This window comes from Notechis scutatus, chromosome 4, assembly GCF_049901735.1.
Source record: "Notechis scutatus isolate UNSWTSFEM ecotype Mainland chromosome 4, rNotScu1.2, whole genome shotgun sequence".
Taxonomy (NCBI): Eukaryota; Metazoa; Chordata; class Lepidosauria; order Squamata; family Elapidae; genus Notechis; species Notechis scutatus.
This window is the reverse complement of record NC_142012.1, coordinates 8426238-8449508: the sequence shown is the minus strand read 5'-3', so window position 1 is coordinate 8449508 and position 23271 is coordinate 8426238. Positions and strand designations below refer to the sequence as shown.

Below are 23271 nucleotides of genomic sequence, written 5' to 3'. Positions count from 1 at the left end.
CCTTTTATGACCTTCTGATAAGCAAAGTCCATGGGGAAGCCAGATTCACTTAACAACTGTGTGACCAACTTTGGAACTGCAGTGATTCACTTAACAACTGTGTCAAGGAAGACCATGAAATGGAGCAAAACTTGCTTAACAAATGTCTCACTAAAGCAACAGAAATGTTGGGCTCAATTATGGTCATGAGTTCGAGGACTACCTGTACATAACCTCACCGTGAATATCCACAACCTCATGGTGAATATCCACATGAATATGTTTCAAGCGAGTGAAGCCCTGTTCCAGAGATTCGATTTAATAGAGCTTTGACTGAGTCTCTGAACTGAAACAAACTTTTATAGAGGTAGTCCTCAATTTATGGCCAAAAGTGAGATCAGAATTTCCACTGCCTAAACAAGAGGGTTGTTAAGGGAGTCATGTCCGACTTTACAATCTTTTTGCCATAGTTCTTAAGCAAATTGCTGCACTCCTGGATTGGTCATAAATCTTTAGTGCTGTTACAATTTTGAATGGTTGCTAAACAAATTGTTGTAAGTCAAGGACTTCCTGTAATTGTACCAAGATTCAGATCATCATGAGAGTTGGATGGGACCTTGGAGGTCTTCTAGTCCAATATAGTCCAATATATATCTAGCCCCTGGGGATCCTATATTATTTCAGACAAATGGTTGTCCAGTCTCTTCTTAAAAGCCTCCAGTGATGGAGCTTCCACAATTTCTGGTGGCAAGCTGTTCCACTGGTTAATTGTCCTCACTGTAGGAAGTTTCTCCTTAATTCCAGGCTGCTTCTCTCCTTGATTAGTTTCCATCCATTGTTCCTTGTCTTGCCTTCTGGTGCTTTGGAAAGTAAGTTGATGACCTCTTCTTTGTGGCAGCCCCTCAAATATTGAAGCACTGCTATCATGTCCCCCTTAGTCCTTCTTTTCACTAGACTAGCCAAACCCAATTCCTGCAACTGTTCTTCACGTGTTTTAGTCTCCAGTCTCCTAATCATCTTCGTTCTTCCTTGCACTCAACAGTCTCAACAGCTGATCAAAGCTGATCTTCCTTGCACTCAAAAGTCTCAACAGCTGATCAAATTGAATCTAGTGTTTTGAAAACAGGGCTACACATACTGATATCTGCCATTATCCTGCTTCCAGGAACCAGGTTTTAAATAGATGGGACATTTATTTGGGATGGGAGGGAGGAAACAGTAGAGAAGGAAAATGGAACTAGAAAATTTAGCTACCCATGCAGAGGTGGTATTCAGCAGGTTCTGACCAGTTCTGCAGAACCAGTAGTGGAAATTTTGAGTAGTTCGGAATCCCACCTCTGACTGGCCCCGCCCCCATCTATTCTCCGCCTCCCATTGAGTCCCAGCTGATCGGCTGGGTCTTCTTTGGTTCCCTGCATAGGAGAGCGAAGCTGGAAAGCAGGTTAGTGGGGTGGGGAGGGAATGGGATTTTGCAGTAACCTTCCCCCAGGAGTGGGGAGGGAATGGAGATTTTACAGTATTCTTTTCTGCCATGCCCACCAACCCATGCCCACCAAGTCACGCCGACAGAACCGGTAGTAAATTTTTTTGAATCCCACCACTGTACCCATGTTTTCCCAAAAATAAGTCTCAATCGGAAAATAGCATGATTTTTCAGAATCCTTGTAATATAAGCCCTACCTCCCCAATTAAGATGGACACATTTAGTACCATATTGTCCCCCAAATAAGACCTAACGGGAAAATAATCCCTAATGCGTCTTTTGGAGCAAAAATTAATATAAGACCCGGTCTTATTTTTGAGGAAACATAGTTGTTACAGTAACTCTAATCTTGGTTCTCAAAGACTAGCAAATAGATGGTTGGCTTCATGGCTAGGAACGTGTGATATATAAACAAAGAAAATGATGCAAATAGCAGGAAAAATACATGGAACAGGATCCGTAGTTCAATGCCTTATCTCTTCCCGTAAGCTGAGACATTTTGTGGCTGAAAGTGCAAGCAAACAATTGCCAAACCTTGCCGGTAAATTTCCGTCCTATGGTTCGATGCAGGCCTGCCTTGACCCAACTTCTGAATGTCTGCAGCTACAACTTCCATCAACCCAACCTACTTAGCTCATAGTCAGGGATGATGGGTCTAAGAGTTCGGCCTCAGAGGTGCTCATGTGGGGAGCTATCACGTTACACCAGGGGTCCCCAAACTTGGCAACTTTAAGACTTGTGGACTTCAACTCCCAGAATTATCAGGCTGGAGAATTCTGGGAGTTGAAGTCCACAAGTCTTAAAGTTGCCAAGTTTGGAGACCCCTGTGCTACAGATTCATAGGTATAGAGGGGTTGTCAGGGAATTGGGCAGCCAGTCTATCTATCTATCTATCTATCTATCTATCTATCTATCTATCTATCTATCTATCTATCTATCTATCTATCTATCTATCTCTCTCTCTCTCTCTCTCTCTCTCTCTCTATATATATATATATATATATATATCTATATCTATCTATCTATCTATATCTATATCTATATCTATATCTATCTATATCTATATCTATATCTATCTATCTATATCTATATCTATCTATCTATCTATCTATCTATCTATCTATCTATCTATCTATCTATCTATCTATCTATCTATCTATCTATCTATCTACCTACCTACCCACCCATCTACCTACCCACCCACCCACCTATCTACCTACCTACCTACCTACCCACCCACCCCACCCACCCACCCACCCATCCATCTCCCACCCATCTATCTATCTATCTATCTATCTATCTATCTATCTATCTATCTATCTATCTATCTATCTATCTATCTATCTATCTCTATCTACTTACCTACCTACCTAACCACCCACCCACCCACCCACCCACCCATCCATCCATCCATCCATCCATCTACCCATCCATCCATCCATCCATCCATCCATCCATCCATCCATCCATCCATCCATCCATCCATCCATCTATCTATCTATCTATCTATCTATCTATCTATCTATCTATCTATCTATCTATCTATCTATCTATCTATCTATCTATCTCTATCTACTTACCTACCTACCTAACCATCCACCCACCCACCATCTACCTACCTATCTGCCTACCTACCTACCTATCTATCATCATGTGCAATGACAATAAAGTTGAGTCTAATCTAATCTAATCTTTCGGAAAAGAGTGAGTCCTTTCTAGAAAAGGGAGTCAAGCTATTCTCCAAAGCACCTGAAGGCAGGACAAGAAGCAATGGATGGAAATTAATCAAGGAGAGAAGCAACCTTGAACTAAGGAGAAATTCCCTGACAGTGAGAACTTCTCCCATTGACTTTGCTTGTGGGAAGGTTAATAGATTTACAGAGTTGGAAGGAACCCTGCAGGTCATCTAGTCCAACCCCCCACTGCCCAAGCAGACCCTACATCTTTTCTGACAGATGGCAGTCCAATCTCACTGAAAGCTTCCAGGGATGAAGCTCCCACAACTTCTGAAGGCAACTTCTGTTTCGTGGGTTGATTGCACTCACTGTCAGAAAGTTTCTCTTATTTCCAGATTGAATCTCTCCTTGTTCAGTTTCCATCCATTATTCCTTGTCTGGCCTTCGGGTGCTTTGGAAAATAGCTTGACCCCCTTCCTCTCTCAGGTGGGATTCAGCCGGTTCAGATTGATTTGTCAATCGCTTACAAGATACAGGTATAAGAATAAATATAGTTTTGAATACATGAGATAGATACTTATAAGAAAAATAAAAAAAAAACAATAGGACAGGGACGGTAGGCATGATTGGTGCGCTTATGCACGCCCACTACAGGTCTCTTAGGATGGGGGTGAGGTCAATAGTAGACAGTCTAAGGTTAAAGTTTTTGGGGTTTGGGGAAGAAACCACAGAGTCAGGTAGAGTATTCCAAACATTGACCACTCTGTTGCTGAAGTCATATTTTCTGCAGTCAAGTTTGGTGCAGTTAACCTTGAGTTTGTATCTATTGTTTGCTCCTGTATTGTTATGGTTGAAGCTGAAGTATTCATTGTCAGGTAGGACATTGCAATGTATGATTTTATATACTACACTTAGATCGGACCGAAGGCAGCGTAGTTCTAGGTTTTCTAGGTCTAGAATTTCAAGTCTGGTGGCATAAGGTATTTTGCAATGAGTAGAGGAGCAGAGAACTCTTCTTGTGAAATATTTCTGGACTTTTTCAATTGTGTTAATATCAGATACGTAATGTGGGTTCCAGACTGATGAGCTGTATTCGAGTATTGGTCTAGCAAATGTTTTGTATGGTCTCGTTAGTAGTGTGATATTACCAGAGAAGAAGCTACGTAGGATTAGGTTAACAACTCTTAATGCCTTATTAGCTATGTAGTTACAGTGGCCTCTAGCACTTAGATCATTTGAGAGGAGTACTCCAAGGTCCTTGACAAAGTTTGGATCCTCAACAAGGTCTTGACTATTTAGCTTGTATTTTATTTTCTGATTTTTTTCTGCCAATATGTAAGACAGAGCATTTATTTGTTGAGATTTGAAGTTGCCATTTGATTGACCATTCTGATACATAGTCACGGTCTTTGTGGAGGGTAGCAGTATTGTCTGTGATGTTGAATAGCTTTACATCATCAGAGAAGAGAATGCAGTTGCTCTTAATATGATCACAGAGGTCATTTATGTAGAGTATGAAGAGAGTTGGTCCTAGAACACTGCCTTGGGGGACACCACTATTGACAGGTACAGAATTTGATAGGACGCTCCCAATTTTGACCATTTGTTGTCTGTTTGACAGGAATGCTTCTATCCAGTTATGTAGGTGTCCAGAGATACCGTCAGATTTTAGTTTTAGGAGTAGTTTGTCATGTACCACTGAATCAAAGGCTTTACAGAAGTCTATGTAGATTGTGTCTATTGTTTTGTTTGCCCTGATCGAGTTGTGTAGTCCATATGTTTTTTCAGTGTAAGAGTTGCAGATTACAGGATAGTTTTTTTCTGAAACCAAATTGTTTATTAGAGAATAGGTTGTTTGTCTCTAAGTGGAGGATGAGGGATTGGTTAATAATTGATTCCATGACTTTACAGGTGACGCAGCATAAGGAGATTGGTCTGTAATTTTCAACTCGGCTGGGGGTCTCCCTTTTTGAATATGGGGATGACCGTGGCTTGTGACCATAGTTTTAGCAAGGAGCTGTTCCTGAAAGATTTTTCAAAGATTATGCTTAGAGGTTCGGCTATGGCAGTGGATAGCTTTTTTAAGAAGTAGGCACATATTCCGTCCGGTCCAATAGATAGAGATGGTTTTAGATTGCGCAGTGCTTTTTCAACAATGTCTTCTGTAAAATCATTATGTATTGGATCATTGTAGTTGTCTATGGTTCGACTAGGAAATCCTAGGCTTGATCCATTGCTGTTTACAAATACTGAGCCAAAGAATGTGTTAAAGAGTTTTGCTTTGATGGTGTTGTCATTGCAGTCTTTGCCATTATGTCCTTTCAGGGGTGGGATGGACCTTGAGTCTTTTAGTTTGTTGTTTACAACATTGTAGAAAGCGCGGGTGGAATTTGTGCGTAGAAGGTTTTCCTCTTGTTTAATGTGATAATTAGTGCATTCAGTTTTTATCTGGTGGCATAGATTTTTATATCGGCTTTTGAAGTTGGCAACGTGACCAGATTTGTTTTTTTCACCAAAGTGATCTCTTTTTGGATTGAAGCTTGCTTATTGTTATGGGTAATTTGTTTTTTTCTGGTTTTGGGAGTTGTTAATGGTACATATAGTTTGATGTCTGTTTTGATTTCTAGTAAGAATATGTTGTAATGGTCTTCAACAGTATTTCATCCAGTGAATAGAAATTGCCAATCAAAGGAAGAGAGATAGTTGATTATAAGATCATAGTTGCCTTTTTTGAAGTTATAATTGGGGATTTTGTCATTGTGATTATTTTTGCGTGGACGTACGTTGAGACAAAAGTCAATCTTGTTGTGATCACTGTTGGAAAAGGGTTCTTTAATTTGTATTCTGTAAATTGAATTCAAACTATTGCAGAAGATGAAATCAAGGCAGTTGTTAAGCCTAGTATTGTTGGTTACTAGTTGTTCTAGTCCCAGATTTGTTACTGCATTGTAGAAGGTTGCATGTGTGGGTTCAGTTGTACATTCGTTAAGGGTCCAGTTAATATGAGGTAGATTGAAGTCACCAAGAAAGATAAAAGCGTGTGGGCAGGATGCTGCCCATGTTAGTAGTGTATTTAGCTTGTTTACATGTTCGATGTCATAATCAGGGGCTCTGTAACATAGTAAGAACCGAAATGTGATATTTAAGGTCAGTTCACAGATAATGGTCTCAGGAAGACACCTTCCTCAATCTGGGTCCATCAAAGGCTAGATTATATCAGAACCTAATAGAAAAGAAAAGACAGTCTGCGAGCAAGGCCACAGCTTATCAGCGTGACTCTTCCAAGGAAAACTAACCTCTGCCAAGAACCGATGTACTTTGCTTCGCATCAAACACACCAAATTGCCCTGAGTCATAATGGAAGCGTTGCAAAATTGCCTTGATCACTTACAATGGCGAGGCAGGAGGGAAAATTAAGGCTCAGCCATGTTAGTACTGCTGCCAACATCTGCTCTCAGATGAAAAAAAAATTCATTGGCAGCCAGCAGCAGGCTGGTCAAAATAAGGCAAAACTGACATGCATTAATCCCTCATTTTTCTCTGCCTCCTGCTTCTGTCTTGGATTGCTCAGCCCAGCGATAGAAAATATACTGCATACACTCTAAGGTCACTTCCAACTCTGTTATTCTGTGTTAAAGGTTGTTGTTGTTAGTTGTAAAGTTGTGTCTGACCCATCACGACCCCATGGACAATGTTCCTCCAGGCCTTCCTGTCCTGTACCATCTTATGGAGTCCATTTAACCTCACGTCGACTGCTTCAATGACTCCATCCATTCCCTCATTCTCATGACCGTTTGCATTTTGTTCCTCACCCAGCACGTGTTAAAAAGCTGAACTAAAAGTGTAGGTTTGAGGGTTTGAGGGTTATGGAACGTAGCAGCCGTAAAATGTAATTTTAGCAGTAAAAGTAAACCGAGACTCATATTTTGGAAACTTTCATGCAAGGGTGAGATTCAATTTTTTTAACAACAGGTTCTGTGGGTGTGGCTTAGTTGGTGGGCGTGGCTTGGTGGTCATGTTATTGGCTGGGCGTGGCCAACTCAATATCACTCACATCGAGGCACGCATCTCCTCGCTTGGCCTCTCATGACTGTAGGAATGCTGCAACAGTCGTAAGTGTGAAAAAGGGTCATAAGTCACTTTTTTCAGTGCCATTGTAACTATGAATGGTCCCTCCACACAAGCAAAGTACCAGCAAAGGAGGGGAAAAAAACTCCAGAGAAGTTCCAGAGACAGGAAGTCTAGTCCTGCCAAGAATGTAATAAGGGTTAACGGAGAGGCAGTTTCTGTAAGCAACACCAGAATGTTTCCTTCCTGCCTTCCTTACAGGATTAGGCCAGTCATTTCTTCTAACAACCAGTTCTGTGAACTGTTTAGAATGTTAACAATCGGTTCTAGCGAATAGGTGCGAACTGGTAGAATCCCACTCCTGCTTTCATGCCTCTTAAACTGCAACTGTTTCTTCCCACTTTCTGATTAACAGCTGTCCCTGGTCCACAATTTAAATTTTTCAGGTACTATTTTCGGACCCCTCCCACCTTGTCATAGTGACAACTGACAGATATGAGGCCAGGAAAGGGGTGGGCTCCAGTACAAACAATATTAAAACAACATATTTCAAGAGCAATCCAAACTCCAAAATCACAGATCGGTAGTTCTTGGCTTGTTATCACAACTGAATGCAAAAATTTTCTTTGCTGAGCTACGACAGTTGTCAAGTGAGCTTTGCCCCATTTTTACGACCTTTCCTTGCCACAGTTGTTAAGTGAACCACTGCAGTTGTTAAAGTTAGGAACACAGTTGTTAAGTGAATCTAGTTTTCTTATGGACCTGGCTTGTCAGAAGGTCACAAAACGAGACAAAACAGTGACCCTGGGACACTGCCTCTGCCATAAATGCATGCATATTGTCCAAGCATCTGAATTTTAATTAAGGGGACACAGCAATGCTCGTAAGGGTGAAAAACAGTCATGCCTTAAGTCACCTTTTTCATTGCTGTTGTAACTTTGAACAGTCGCTAAATGAAAGGTTGTATGTTGTGGACTACCTATATAAGGGCTCACGAGTTGGACAAAAATGACTCAAGAGATGAACAAGGTTTTGACTGACTGTGCAACCAACAGTATTCATAGCTTTGATTTCATGATCTGGACACCAGTCTTATAATTTTCACAGCCCATTACAAAACCATTACAATCCTTCCTTCCTTCCTTCCTTTCCTTCTATTCCTCTTCCATTCTTCCTTCCCTCCCTTTCTCTCCTCCCTCCCTCCCTCCTTTCCTAATAGGTAAAGATAAAGGTTCTCTTCGCACATACGTGCTAGTCATTTCTGGCTCTAGGGGGCGCTGCTCAACTCTGTTACAAAGCCAAAGAGCCAGCGCTGTCCGAAGATGTCTCTGTGGTCATGTGGCCGGCATGACTAAACACTGAAGGCACATGGAATGCTGTTCCCTTCCCACCAAAGGAGTCCCTATTTTTCTACTTGCATTTTTACATGTTTTCGAATTGCCAGGTTGGCAGAAGCTGGGACAAGTAACGGGAGCTCATTCCATTACATGGTGCTAGGGATTCGAACCGCCGAACTGCCAACCTTTCTGATCCACAAGCTCAGAGTCTTAGCCACTGAGCCACCACATCTCTTTTATAAATAAAAGCCCTCTATTTGAATATAACAGTTCAGATGAGATCTACATATGGGGGTCTGTTCGGGCTAAATTATAGGGGTGATTCATTTCATTTCATCTGTTGCTTTGCATTCCACTTTTATACCTGGTTCTATTATGTAATGTCTGGTTCTATTATGTAATTATCTTATTCTATATTTTGATAGGGCCTTTATGCTGATTGGCGACATTAGAGATATTATTTCAAAGAATTTTCCCTGGCCTTGAACTCATTTTGAGAAAGGTTTTTCTGTTCTTTTTGTGTCAGCTTTCTATTTATTGCATAAAAAAAAAATTCCAATTAGAGGTTTGGCAGAGCCCAGACTGCTTTAACACCAGCATAATGGAAATATTAATTATCAGGTAATTTGTAGCCACTAAGCTCTGGAAAAAAGGCTTTGGGGTTTAATGAAAAATGTCAGTGGGAGTATTATCACCCCCTTTTCATTATAGAACAAGAAACCTCTTGGTTGCTCCTTCAGAGAATATGGTAATTAAAAAAATACATGAATGCGCTAAGATGGATAGCCTAACCAAATTGTTAAAAAATAAACAAGATAGTGACTATTATGAAATATGGAACATTGGGTATGAGTGTTTAAAGAAAAGATAATATTTGATATTTGGATAAGTTAAGGAAATGACAGAAGACGTGCATTTAATCATAAACTATATAGAGAAATTAAAACATTAAAAGTACAAAGGAGTTATTGTAACAAGGGAGATCACGTCAATGATAAAGATAAAGATAAAGAAAAAAAATGAACCGTTGCTCAATATATACTGTAAGATGTGTGTGTGTGTGTGTGTGTGTGTGTTATATATATATATATATATATATATATATATATATATTATATTGAGGTTCTATATATATTTGTATGTGGATTTTGGATTTGGTTCGGGTTTTCTCCCGCGTAAGATTGGAAGTATCTAGGCAACGCGTTTCGATGAAGTCTCATTCATCATCTTCAGGCTTGTGTCTTCGGCTCTGTGCTTCTCAGAGTGATGTGAGCTTGCAGCTGCTTCTTCCTTTTAACTGCTAGTGGGGGTGTGACTTGATTGGGTGGGGGCTTGGCTGTGTTCTGATTGGATGGGGGTGTGTTCTCATTGGTAGGGGGTTTGGCTGTGTTCTGATTGGTTGGGGGGTTGGCCGTGTTCTGATTGGCTGGAGGCGTGTTCTGTTCAGGTGGGGGCTTGGTTGTGCTCAGGTTAGTCTTAGTTGCTGGTGAGCTGTGATCCTGCTGTGATCCTGCTGTGATCCCGAGTCTAGAAAACAGACTCACACACACACAGAAGATGAGACACGACCATGGACCAGAAGCTGCACTGTAGCTGCATCACTACCCACTTCAAACCCCTCCGAGCCGTACATGAAGCGAACTGACACCCACCATGAAGATGCAGCATGACCATGAACTCGAAGCCAAACAGCAGGATCACAGCTCACCAGCTAAAATCCCCCAGCAACTAAGACTAACCTGAGCACAACCAAGCCCCCACCTGAACAGAACACGCCTCCAGCCAATCAGAACACGGCCAACCCCCAACCAATCAGAACACAGCCAAACCCCCACCAATCACCAAGTTAAAGGAAGAACAGCTGCAAGCTCACCCAATCAGAAGCACAGAGCCAAGCCCCAAGCCAAGATGATGAATGAGACTTCACACGTTGCCTACTACTTCAGTCTTATGCGGAAAAACCAGCTGCCAAAGATCACATACAAATACCCGAGAACACAGAAAAATATATATATATATATACAAAGCCTGATGATGGCAGAATGAGATTCTGCTGAAACGTTGCTAGAACTTTAAATCTTAATGCGTGGGAGAAAACCCGAACAACCAACACCACATACAAATACCCAGAACCTTAGAAAACATATATATATATATATATATATATATATATATATATATATATATATATATGTATGTATGTATGTATGTATGTATGTATGTATGTATATTGATTTGTCTGTTTTAAATGTATGTCAAATAAATGTTTTTTTCTAGAATAAAATTATTTAAAAAATCCATTCCATTTCAATCGTATGTCAATTAGATACATATTTCATGTTGCTTACAACTAATAATAATACTCTTCTTATCAATATAACGATATAACAATAATCACATTCCCATATGAGCAATATAAGTAATATCCAATATATCTGTTTCACCAGCTCCTCTTATTGCTTAATCCATTTTAATTTATTTTATTTTCTAACCATTGATAAAACAAATCCCATACCATGTAATCTTCAGATTCTTCTTTTTCTTTGATTTCTAATGTTAGTTATTCATTTCTGCACATTCGAATTTTTTTCCGATTACTTTTCCCTCTATCGGTATCTTATCACTTTTCCAATTTTGAGCAGATACAATACTAGCTGCTGTGAAGACACGTATGATTAAGTATGTTTTTTTCTTTACTGTAACTTTCAGATAACATTCCTAATAAAGATATTTCAGGTTTCAAATCTATATGTTGTTTAATCATTTTTTCCAACCATGTGTGCATTTTAGTCCAATATCTTTTAGGTTCTATGCAAGTCCACCACATATGATAATATGTTCCTGGTATTTGGTGACACTTCCAGCATTTTGTTGATTTATCTTTAAACATTTTTGCTAGTTTTGCTGGTGCTAAGTGCCATCTATAAAACATCTTGTACAAGTTTTCTTTATATGCTGTCGATATTGTTAATTTATAATTCCTATCCCATAGCTTCTGCCATTTATCCAATTCTATGGCATATCCAAAATCTTTTGCCCATGCAATCATTGTTCCTTTAACTTGTTCCTCTTCCAACTTAACACCTATTAAGTAACAATATAATCTTTTAATCAATTTATCCTTTGTTCCTGTTATTATTTTAAGAGAAAAGTTTTCGATTGGTGCCTGCTACCTGCTCTAACATAAGCCGGTGAAGCCTGAACACTAACCTCGCCATCGACACAAAAGCTACGAGTGGCACAAAGGCCCACAGAAAGTTACATGCTCAGCATTACAAGACAAGATAGGAAGTCCTGTGCATGGTTTAGGGAACAAAGTGAAGTATATGATATAATCAGGAGAGTAAAAGGAATGGAAGTAGAAATGGGCTGGTCACATAGCAAGAAGAACTGATGGCCGGTGGACCAAGGCAGCCATAGAATGGATCCCACTTGATCAAAAGTGTCCACGAAAGAGATCTAAAAGAAGAGGGATGCCGACATCAGCAAGTAGGGGAGGCCCAATTGGCAAAAGGAAACTCAGGAGTGTATAGGTTGGAAACATGTGGAAGAAGCCTTCATCTTGCAGTGGATAGGCAATGACTAAGATGATGATGATGATGGTATTGGTGCTATTTCCTTCCCCTCCTGTCCCTTGCTTCATTCCTTTTTTCGCTTTCTCTCTTGTTCTCCTTCCTTCCTTCCTTCCTTCCTTCCTTCCTTCCTTCCCCCTTCCTTCCTTCATCAATTCCTTCTTTCTTCCTTCCTTCTGTTCTTCCTTCCTTCCCTTCCCTTCCTTCCTTCCTTCCCCTTCCCATCCCTCCCTCCCTGACCCCTCCCTCCCCCTCCCTCCCCCTTCCTTCCTTCCTTCTGTTCATCAATCCTTCTCTTCTTTCTACCACTGACTTTTCCTTCCCCTACTGTCTCTTCCTTCCTTCCCTTTTCCCTTTCTCTCTTGTTCTCCTTCCTTCCTACCTTCTGTCCATCAATCCCTCTCTTCTTTCTATCACCGACCTTTCCTTCCCCTACCGTCCCTTCCTTCATTCCTTTTCCCCCTTCTCTCTTGTTCTCTTTCTTCCTTCCTTCCTTCTGTCCATCAATCCCCCTCTTCTTTCTATCACCGACCTTTCCTTCCCCTACCGTCCCTTCCTTCATTCCTTTTTCCCTTTTCTCTCTTGTTCTCCCTTCCTTCCTTCCTTCTGTCCACCAATCCCTCTCTTCTTTCTATCACTGACCTTTCCATCCCCTACTGTCTCTTCCTTCCTTCCTTCTTCCCTTTTTCCCTTTCTCTCTTGTTCTCCTTCTTTCTCCTTGCAGAACATTTTAGATGCCCTACAATGTGAAAGTGTCTTTTCTTTTCCCTGCATTCATACTAAACCAATAGAACATAGAATAATGGGGTTGGGAAGGACCTTGGAGGTCTTCTAGTCCAGCCCACTGCTCAAGACGGAGACCCTATACCAGTGATGGCTAACCTTTTCGTCACTGAGTGCAAAGTGCTATTGCACGAAAATGCAACATGCGCACATTCCCCGTGCATGCACCACGCACATGTGCCACACCCCCTGCGCATGCACAGTCATCCCCTACACATGCACCCCACCCCCACATGCACCCCTCCCCCCACAGATGCACGGCAGAGACCCAAAGACCAGCTGGTTGGCGGGAGGTGCATGCGCAGCAAAGCTGGGGTGATGGCTTGCGTGCCATAGGTTTGCCATCATGGCCCTATACCATTCCAGACAAAAGGCTGCCCGGTCTCTTCTTGAAATCCTGGAATCAAAATCAATCAAGTCAGAACCAGACACTGAACAAGACTCTCACTGGGAGAACAGGTTTCTATCTGGACAACCATTAGTCGGGGTTGGGGTTGGATAGATGACCTTTGAGGTCCCTTCCAACTCTGTTATTCTGTTATTTAAAACAGCACAAATAGGTTTGGCTAAATATTAGGGTTTGCTTGTTTATTTATTTATTTTAATAAAGTTTTATTTGGGTTTTCACACATACAAAATACAAGTAAAACATCTTTTTTGAAAATAGCATGGTCCCGGGTTGAACTTCTTTATACGGACACAAAACTCAATTTCATGCTCCTTTTTGTGTTCTATTCCATATCTTATACTATTCTACATTTTCTATATAGTTTTTCCCCTCTTTTAATTTTCTCAATTTTATTTTGATTATCTCATCTCAATTCAAATCATTATATTTATGCTTTTGTTTGTTCTGTTTCAATTTCATATTGTCTTTTCTCATTAAACAAATTTTCTCCTGTAGTTACTAATTGGACTATGACACCTTTATATCTTTTAATTACATTCATTCAACTCTTATTTAAATTTCAATATATACCTTAAGGTTATGACCTTCAATATAATACATAATACATAACTTCCAATCGAATTCTGCTTGGTACATTCTTATAATACACACTATATTCTTTAAAAAAAAAAAGATATATGTAATTATAAACCCTCATTCCATTCCAATTCAGTTCTGTCATTAATAATCATTAAAATCTTAACATCTTTAACACTTCTTTTCAATTAAATATCATACTTCCTTAAAGACACGTATAATCTCCATAATTAATTTTTCCCTTATTTCTCTTCACATATGTTTTGTAAATCATTAAATATTCATTTTGTTACATTTTTGTACTATTGACCTCACCCCTTTCCTAAGAGGTCTGTAGGGGGGCGTGCATAAGCGCACCAATGTGCCTACCCTCCCTGTCCTATTCTTTCTTTTTATTTTTCTTATACGTATCCATTTCATGTATTCATAACTATGTTATACTTGTACCTGTTATCTATAATCTCTTGACAAAATAAATAAAATAAATAAATAAAAGATCCAAGGTAATCAATGCAGCTTGCCAACCCAGTCAGCCAAATTTCTCTGCACCTTTTTTTGCCTGTTCTATGTTGGCTAGGGAAAAAATACCCACTTTTTCTTTTCATCAGAGAAAATCAAAGCGTGCGTAGGATCAATATAAAATTGTACCTCTCTGCAGTCCATGAGTACACGAGAGCAGGAGGAGCAGGAGGCTTCCAACCCCAGCCTTCATCTTAGTTCCTTGACAATCACTCTGGACTGTTGTGCGTTTAAGGTTTGTTTTCAATGGCTGGGTTGCAAGTGGGGCGTTGTTGAACGGAGCCCTTGTGTTTATATATTGCTTCCCTTTATATATATATATATTGATCAATGATTAATTGCCATGCAAAGGTCAGAGAGCAGGCATCCTTGGCCTGGCTGAGAGGAAGCCAAGGTCCAGAGTCAGGCAAACACAAGGCAAAAGAGGAAATTGACCCCCAAACCATGTTTAGGCTTAAATATTAACTCAGCAGACTTAACTGTCTTAATACCACTTTATAATGCCTTGGTAAGACCACACCTAGAATACTGCATCCAGTTTTGGTCACCACAATGTAAAAAAAGATGGCGAGACTTTAGAAAGAGTGCAGAGAACAGCAGCAAAGATGATTAGGGGATTGTATCAGAGGTGGCATTCAGCAGGTTCTGACCAGTTCCGGAGAACCAGTAGCGGAAATTTTGAGTAGTTCGGAGAACCGGCCAATCCCACCTCTGACTGGCCCCGCCAACTCCATCTATTCTCTGCCTCCCATTGAGTCCCAGCTGATTGGCTGGGTCTTCTTTGCTTGCCCTGCAGAGGAGAACGGAAGTGGAAAGCAGATTAGTGGGGTGGGGAGGGAATGTGGATTTTGCAGTAACCTTCCCCTGCCACGTTCACGAAGCCATGCCTGTCAAAGTAGCCAAGGCGTGGCTCTATGTTGAGCTCTGCAACTCTGCAGCTATGTTAAGCTCTGAGTCTGTCTATTGAAGATGAAACTAACTTGCTTGCTTGCTGAAGACTGGAGCTCTGCTCTGAACTTGCAACATGTTACTGTTTGAGATTGCCCCATGTTGGAGAAATTTACAACTGGTTTTTAAAATCTACTTATGTTTATAAAGATGTTAAATGAAGCATCAGCCATCTGTGTTTATTTTTCTGGCACTGAATTATCGCTGCAAAACTCTCACTAATGCCCACCAAGCCACGCCATGCCCACCAAGCCACACCCACAGACCTGGTAGTAAAAATTTTTGAATCCTACCAGTGAATTGGAGGCTAAAACATATAAAGAATGGTAGCAGGAATTAGGTATGTCGAGTTTAATGAAAAGAAGGACTAAGGGAGACACGATACCAGTCTATCAATATCTCAGGGGCTTCCACAAAGAAGAGGCGGGTCAACTTATTTTCCAAAGCACTAGAAGGCAAGACAAGAAGCAATGGATGGAAAGTTATCAAGGAGACAAGTAACTTGGAATTAAGGAGAAACTTTCTAACAATAAACCAGTGAGAACAATAAACCAGTGGAACAGCTTTGCCTTCAGAAGTTGTGGGTGCTTCAATACTGGAGGTTTTTTAAGAAGACACTGGACAGCCACTTGTCTAGAATGGTATAGGATCTCGTGCCTGAGCAGGAGGTTGGACTAGAAGACCTCCAAGGTCCCTTCCAACTCTGTTATTCTGTTTATGGCTTGAAATATGAAATGCACCACACAAAAGAAGCATCTTCTCTTTCTTACAGGCTTCACACTTCAAACCTGGTGTAATGCTTTCTCCAATTAAGACGGTATACAGAATACAGAAAGAGTTGTGGAAGGGACCTTGGAGGTCATCTAGTAATCATCTAGTCCAACCCCCTGTTTAAGCAGGAGACAAGTGACCCCATGGGGGTGGGGGTGGGGCAATGCTTGTAAGTGTGAAAAATACTCCTAAGCCACTTTTCTTCAGTGCTTTTGTAACTTTGACCAGTCCCTAAATGAATTGTTGTAAGTCAAGGGCCGCCTGCCTAGGGCAACTATATCCACGTGCCCCTGTTCCATATCATGTGACAGGACTTCTTCCATTTCATCTTGACAGGAAAGTTTTCAACAGAAAACCTTTGAAAACCTTCTCACCCCCAGACAGATTTTATTGAGGCTACTTTAATCATCTTTATCCGTAGTTCAGTGGCATTTTGACAGGTCAGGAAGAAATACATCCCTGCTAGCTGAAGAAAACTAAATCAAGGGTTCTCCCAATGGAGAAAGTTACCATTTTATTCAACCTTCCCATTTTCTCAAAGACCTCATGCTTCAATTAAATCACCTTTTAACCTTTTGAGTCAACCGAAAAGAAAGGTTATTAGAGCTATCCACAGCAAATGTCTTCTCTGCTAGATCATCGCTTGTCCTTTGAGTGTGCTTTTGAGATCAATATTCTTTGCCAAGGTCAATAAAATAAAAGAGAGTGAGGTAAAAGAAAGTGAAGTGAAAGGAAGTAAAATAATAAAATAAAGTGAAGTAAAATAAGTAAAATACTAAAATAACATAAAGTAAAATAAAGTGAAATAAATTAAAACAATAACATAAAATAAAGTAAAATAGAGCAAAGTAAAATACTAAAATAAAATAAAGTAAAACAATATTAAGATAAAATAATAAAATGAAATGAAATGTAGTAAAATAAAATAAACAAAATAAAACAAAATTAAGGAAAGGAAAGTGTAATAAAAAAGTAAAATAAAGGGAAGTGAAGTGAAATATAATAAAGTAAAACAAAATAAAAATAAAAGAGCTACTGGAAACATACTTGAGAAGTGACCAAGATAAAAAAAATAATTCTATTTAGAGAAGAATTTGACATTCGAAAACACGAAGGTACTTTTTAAAACTTGCTTTGAGTTCTAACTGTAACAACTCTCTGAAAACTTCTATGACTGAGTGATTAAGACACAAAAGAAACTAATATGTTTCTAAAAGAAACTAATATGTAATAGGGGGCGTGCTTAAGTGCACCAATGTGCCTACCGTCCCTGTCCTGTTGTTTCTTTTATATATATATTTTATTTTTCTTATATGTATCCATTTCATGTATTCATAACTATGTTTATACTTATACCTGTTATCTTATAATCGCTTGACAAAACAAACAAACAAACAAACAAATAAATAAATAAATAAAATGTTCTCCTGGGAAGCAAATCAAACTCAGACATAGCTGGGCTTCGACAGGAATGGATGATCAACAATTTTCTGTTTATGATGGGAATGAGACACTTTTGCACAATTTCAAAGGAAGCCGAACTTGGGTAGGACAATGTAAAACTTGTAAAGGAGAATATTTGTAGTTCAGGGTTGAAACAAGGTGTTAGATTGGGTAGATCGGTCCCCATAGAGACGCGAGACCAACAGTGAACATTCAGCTCTTTATTGAGTATACAGTTCTGTACAAGACCTGCGCTTCCTGGCAGCTCTTCATATAGGAGCTGTCCGCGGCGCGGCGGCCAATGACAGCGCTTTGAATCTCCCGCGATCGGCTCGGCCAATCGCGGTTGATTCTAAGCACGCCAATCACGGCCGTTTAGTTATCCAATCAGGTTGCGGCTCGTGTGGACCAATCAGGTTTCAGGATTTGGAGTATTCTAATACAGAACACAAGGTGTCCTTGGTGCTGCTCTCTGAGCTTGGTTATTTTGTTGCAGAGGTTTCATTACCCAAATTAGTAATATTATCAATGCCTTCTCCTCCTCCCTCCCTTCTATCACTGATGATGATATCACCTAGTTTGGGTAATAAAACATCTGCATGAAAACAACCAAGCTCAGAGAGCACCAAGCACCCCAGAGTCCTCCTCCTCCTCCTCCTCCTCCTCCTCCTCCTCCTCCTCCTCCTCCTCCTCCTCCTCCTCCTCCTCCTCCTCCTCCCACTGATGAAGTTACCTAGTTGGGTCATTAAACGTCTCCAAGAAAACAGCTGCGCCCAGAAAGCACCAAGGAACCCTCATTGTAAAACATGGATAACGTTTTTTTTTTTTTTTTTTGCTGGACTGAAATTCTTCACACCCTTTTCATTCTGCCCTTTTGAGAACGGAGTTGAATTACAGGGAAGTGAGCAGAAATGTTCTGTTTTGACTGAATTCGCAGATCGGGGCAATGTGGATGCATAATCTCCCAATGGATGTTTGAAAGCTTAACCTTTCCCTCCTGCTAGCTTTCATAACCATGCAGGAGCTCACTGTTGGAAAATAAACAATACAATGTAGGTTACACACAGGGGTGAATTTTCCAGAGAACGCTTACTTGAGATCTTTACTACTGCCTTAAAATTCAAGGAAGATGTGAATAGGGATTTTAAGTTCCCCAACTGATAATTATTAACACAGTCAGTCAATAGATTGTGGTTGGGTCAATGACTGAAAAGGAAAGTGGTCTGTTGGGACGTGGCCTATAAGCAACAATAGGATTGCAGTCCAATCCTATTAACCAGTAAAACAAGTAAACTGGGCTGTAAGATATAATATTGCAGTTTAAAACAACCTATTTAAAAAAGCGGTTAAAATATGCTTTTAAAAAACCCCAAACCTGTTGTTGTCTGGAATCCAAAACTAACTCTTAGTAGCAGCTCAAAAAGAGGCTTTGGAATATTTATAAAGCCAGTGTTTGAATGTAGCCATTACATTTATTTATTTATTTATTTGATTTGCCAATTGTTTACAAGATAATAAGTATAAGTATATACATAGTTGTGAATACATGAAATGGGTACATATAAGAAAAATAAAAGAAGAATAAGAGAAACAATAGGACAGGGACGGTAGGCACGTTGGTGCGCTTATGCACGCCCCTACAGACCTCTTAGGAAAGGGGTGAGGTCAATAGTAGACAGTCTAAGGTTAAAGTTTTTGGGGTTTGGGGAAGAAACCACAGAGTCGGGTAGAGTATTCCAGACATTGACCACTCTGTTGCTGAAGTCGTATTTCCTGCAATCAAGTTTGGTGCGATTAACCTTGAGTTTGTATCTATTGTTTGTTCTTGTGTTGTTATGGTTGAAGCTGAAGTATTCATTGACAGGTAGGACATTGCAATGTATGATTTTATATACCATGCTTAAATCAGACCGAAGACGGCGTAATTCAAGGTTTTCTAGTTCTAGAATTTCAAGTCTGGTGGCATAAGGTATTCTACAACGAGTAGAGGAGTGGAGAACTCTTCTTGTGAAATATTTCTGGACTTTCTCAATTGTGCTAATATCAGATACGTAATGTGGGTTCCAGACTGATGAACTGTATTCGAGTATTGGTCTAGCAAATGTTTTGTATGCTCTGGTTAGTAGTGTGATATTACCAGAGAAAAAGCTACGTAGGATTAGGTTAACAACTCTTAATGCCTTTTTGGCTATGTAGTTGCAATGGGCTCTAGCACTTAGATCATTAGAGGTGAGTATTCCAAGGTCCTTTACAGAGCTTGGGTCATCAACAAGATCTTGACTATTCAGCTTGTATTTTATTTTCTGATTTTTTTGCCAATATGTAAGACAGAGCATTTATTTGTTGATATTTGAAGTTGCCATTTGTTTGACCATTCTGATACATAGTCAAGATCTTTTTGTAGGGTAGCAGTATTGTCTGTGGTATTGAACAGCTTTACATCATCAGCGAAGAGAACGCAATTGCTCTTAATATGATCACAGAGGTCGTTTATGTAGAGTATGAAGAGAGTTGGTCCTAGAACACTGCCTTGGGGACACCACTATTGACAGGTACTGGATTTGATAGGACGCTCCCGATTTTGACCATTTGTTGTCTGTTTGCCAGGAATGCTTCTATCCAGTTATTCAGTTGTCCAGAGATACCATAGGATTTTATTTTTAGGAGTAGTTTGTCGTGTACCACTGAATCAAAGTCTTTACAGAAGTCTATGTAGATTGCGTCTATTGCTTTGCCCTGGTCGAGTTGTGTTGTCCATATGTTTTTGCAGTGTAAGAGTTGCAGATTACAGGATAGTTTTTTCTGAAACCAAATTGTTTATTGGAGAGTAGGTTGTTTGTCTCTAAGTGGAGGATGATGGATTGGTTAATAATTGATTCCATGACTTTACAGGTGACGCAGCATAAGGAGATTGGTCTGTAATTTTCAACTAGGCTTGGGTCTCCCTTTTTGAAGATGGGGATGACTGTGGCTTGTGGCCATAGGTTAGGCAAGGAGCTGGTCCTGAAAGATTTTTCAAAGATTATGCTTAGAGGTTTGGCTATGGCAGTGGATAGCTTTTTAAGAAGTAGGCACATATTCCATCAGGTCCAATAGATAGAGATGGTTTTAGATTGCGTAGTGCTTTTTCAACATTGTCTTCTGTAAAATCGATATGTATTAGATCATTGTTGTTATCTGTGGTACGGCTAGGAAATACTGGGCATGATCCATTGCTGTTTACAAATACTGAGCTGAAGAATGTGTTAAAGATGTTGGCTTTAGTGGTGTCGTCATGTTGCAGTCTTTACCATCAGGTCCTATCAAGGGTGGGATAGACCTTGAGTCTTTTAGTTTGTTGTTTACAAAATTGTATAAAGCACGGGTGGAATTGGTGCTTAGAAGGTTTTCCTCTTGTTTAATGTGATAATTGATGCATTCGGTCTTTATCTGGTGGCATAAATTTTTGTATCGGCTTTTGAAATTGGCAACGTGACCAGATTTGTTTTTCTGCCAGAGTGATCTCTTTTTGGATTGAAGTTTCCTTATTGTTATGGGTAATCTGCTTTTTTGTTTTGTTTTGGGAGTTGTTGTTGGTACATATAGTTTGATGACTCTTTTGACTTCAAGTAAAAATATGTTGTAATGGTCTTCAACAGTATTGCATCCAGTGAATAGAGATTGCCAATCAAGGGATGAGAGAACGTTGTCTATAAGATCATAGTTGCCTTTTTGAAGTTACAATTGGGGATTACATCATTGTGGTGATTTTTGTGTGGGCGTATGTTGAGACAAAAGTCAATCATATTGTGGTCACTGCTGAAAAGGGTTCTTTAGTTTGTATTCCGTAAATTAAATTCAAACTATTGCAGAAGATGAGATCGAGGCAGTTGTTTAGTCTAGTGTTGTTGGTTACTAGTTGTTCCAGTCCCAGATTTGTAATAGCATTGTAGAAGGTTGTGTGTATGATTTCAGTTGTACATTCATTTAGGGTCCAGTCAATATGAGGTAGATTGAAATCACCAAGAAAGATAAAAGGGTATGGGCAGGATGCAGCCCATGTTAGTAATGTATTTAGCTTGTTTACATGTTCGATGTCATAATCAGGTGCTCTGTAACATAGTAAGAATCGAATTGTGATATTTAAGGATAGTTCACAGATGATGGTCTCCGGAAGAGAAAGCTCCTGGGTAACTTGGATATTTTTTAGATGTAAGGACTTTTTATAGAAGATAGCAACACCACCTCCTCTACGAATTTCACGATCTGATCGGTAAACATGATAGTCTCTTACTGTGGTAATGGAGTCAGGAGAGATGCATTGAGCCATGTTTCACAGACAAATATAATGTCGAATTTAGCCATATTTAGTAGGAGGAAAAATTCAGGTATTTTATTCACGAGGCTTCTTGCATTGAGTAGTTTGCATTTAAGGCCAGTAGTAGTTGGAATTGAGGTAGTTAGGGGCGTGCATGCGTAGTCTTGGGTGATGGTGGATCGGTTAATTACATTAACGTGATGGCTCAACGGTTAAAGACACTGAGCTTGTCAGCTGGAAAGATGACAGCTCAGGTTGAAGACCTAAGCGCCATGCAACGATGGAGCTCCCGTTCCTTGCTCCACCTCCTGCCGACATAGCAATTCGAAAGTATCCAAAGGTGAGTAGATAAATAGGTACCACTTTGGTGGGAAGGTAGCAGCATTCTGAGCACCTTTGGCATATAGCCATGCTGGCTCCCTTGACTAAGAAACGGAGATGAGCACCTGCCCTAGAATCAGACACGAGTGGACAGGGAAACTTTTACTTTACCTTTATTAAGGGGTGACATGATAGCAGTATTCCAGTATTTGAGGGGCTGAAACAAAGAAGAAGGGATCAACTTCTTTTCCAAAGCCCCGGAAGGCAAAACAAGGAACGATGGATGGAAACTAATCAAGGAGAGAAGCAACCTGGAATTAAGGAGAAACTTCCTACAGTGAGGACAACTAACCAGTGGAACAGCTTGCCACCAGAACCTTGTGGGTGCTTCATCACTGGAGGTTTTTAAGAAGAGTCTAGAGACAGTCACTTATCTGACTGGGAAATGTATTATCAGGCAGGGCTATGGTACGGATTAAAGATTGGATCAACCTGGAAAATAGAAGAGTATTGTCGATAGAGGGTCACGACTTGCAGAGAGGGTGGCATAGTTTCCTGTGGGATGGGAAATGTAAACAGCATGCATATTTTCAGAGACACATGATTAGAGATTCATTAATTCGGACATGGAACAAGATTAAAAAGAATCATTATACTAAAATACCGAATTGGTTGTCAACTATGGAAGCACAAATATACCCAAACGCAATGGATCTGGGAAAAAAGGGGAATTACAAAGACCAATTAGACCCACAAGGAAGATTAAAAACGAGACAAGAATTACAGCAACAAAATATAAAAATAGATTGGTGGCCATACATGCAAATCCAGGCGAGATATCAGAAGGACAAAGAACAATTTGGTTTCTGCACGGAAAAGCATCAATTAGATAAAATTCTACAAGAAATGGAAAAGAAAATGATTTCAAGAATATGTAATTTTCTACTAGATTTTAAAATGGAAGAGGAGATGGTCAAAGAGACGATGGTGGTATGGCCGAAAAATGTTGGCCATAATATAGACCTGGAAAATTGGGAGAGAATGTGGGGATCAAATTACAAACTAATTACATCCACAGCATACAAGGAA

General features: G+C 39.9%; 1 protein-coding gene across 3 annotated transcripts in view; it reads right to left on the bottom strand.

Annotated features, from left to right (window-relative positions):
- GC (GC vitamin D binding protein) overlaps nt 1-14688 on the bottom strand; it is a 52728-nt gene extending 38040 nt beyond the window's left edge. For all 3 annotated transcript variants that reach the window (XM_087962729.1, XM_087962728.1, XM_087962730.1), the window contains exon 1: nt 14532-14688. In XM_087962729.1, the coding sequence (XP_087818855.1) occupies nt 14532-14595 (64 nt within the window). In that variant the 5' untranslated portion in view covers nt 14596-14688. The remainder of the gene's footprint in view (nt 1-14531) is intronic.
- Between the last annotated feature and the right edge of the window lie 8583 nt (nt 14689-23271).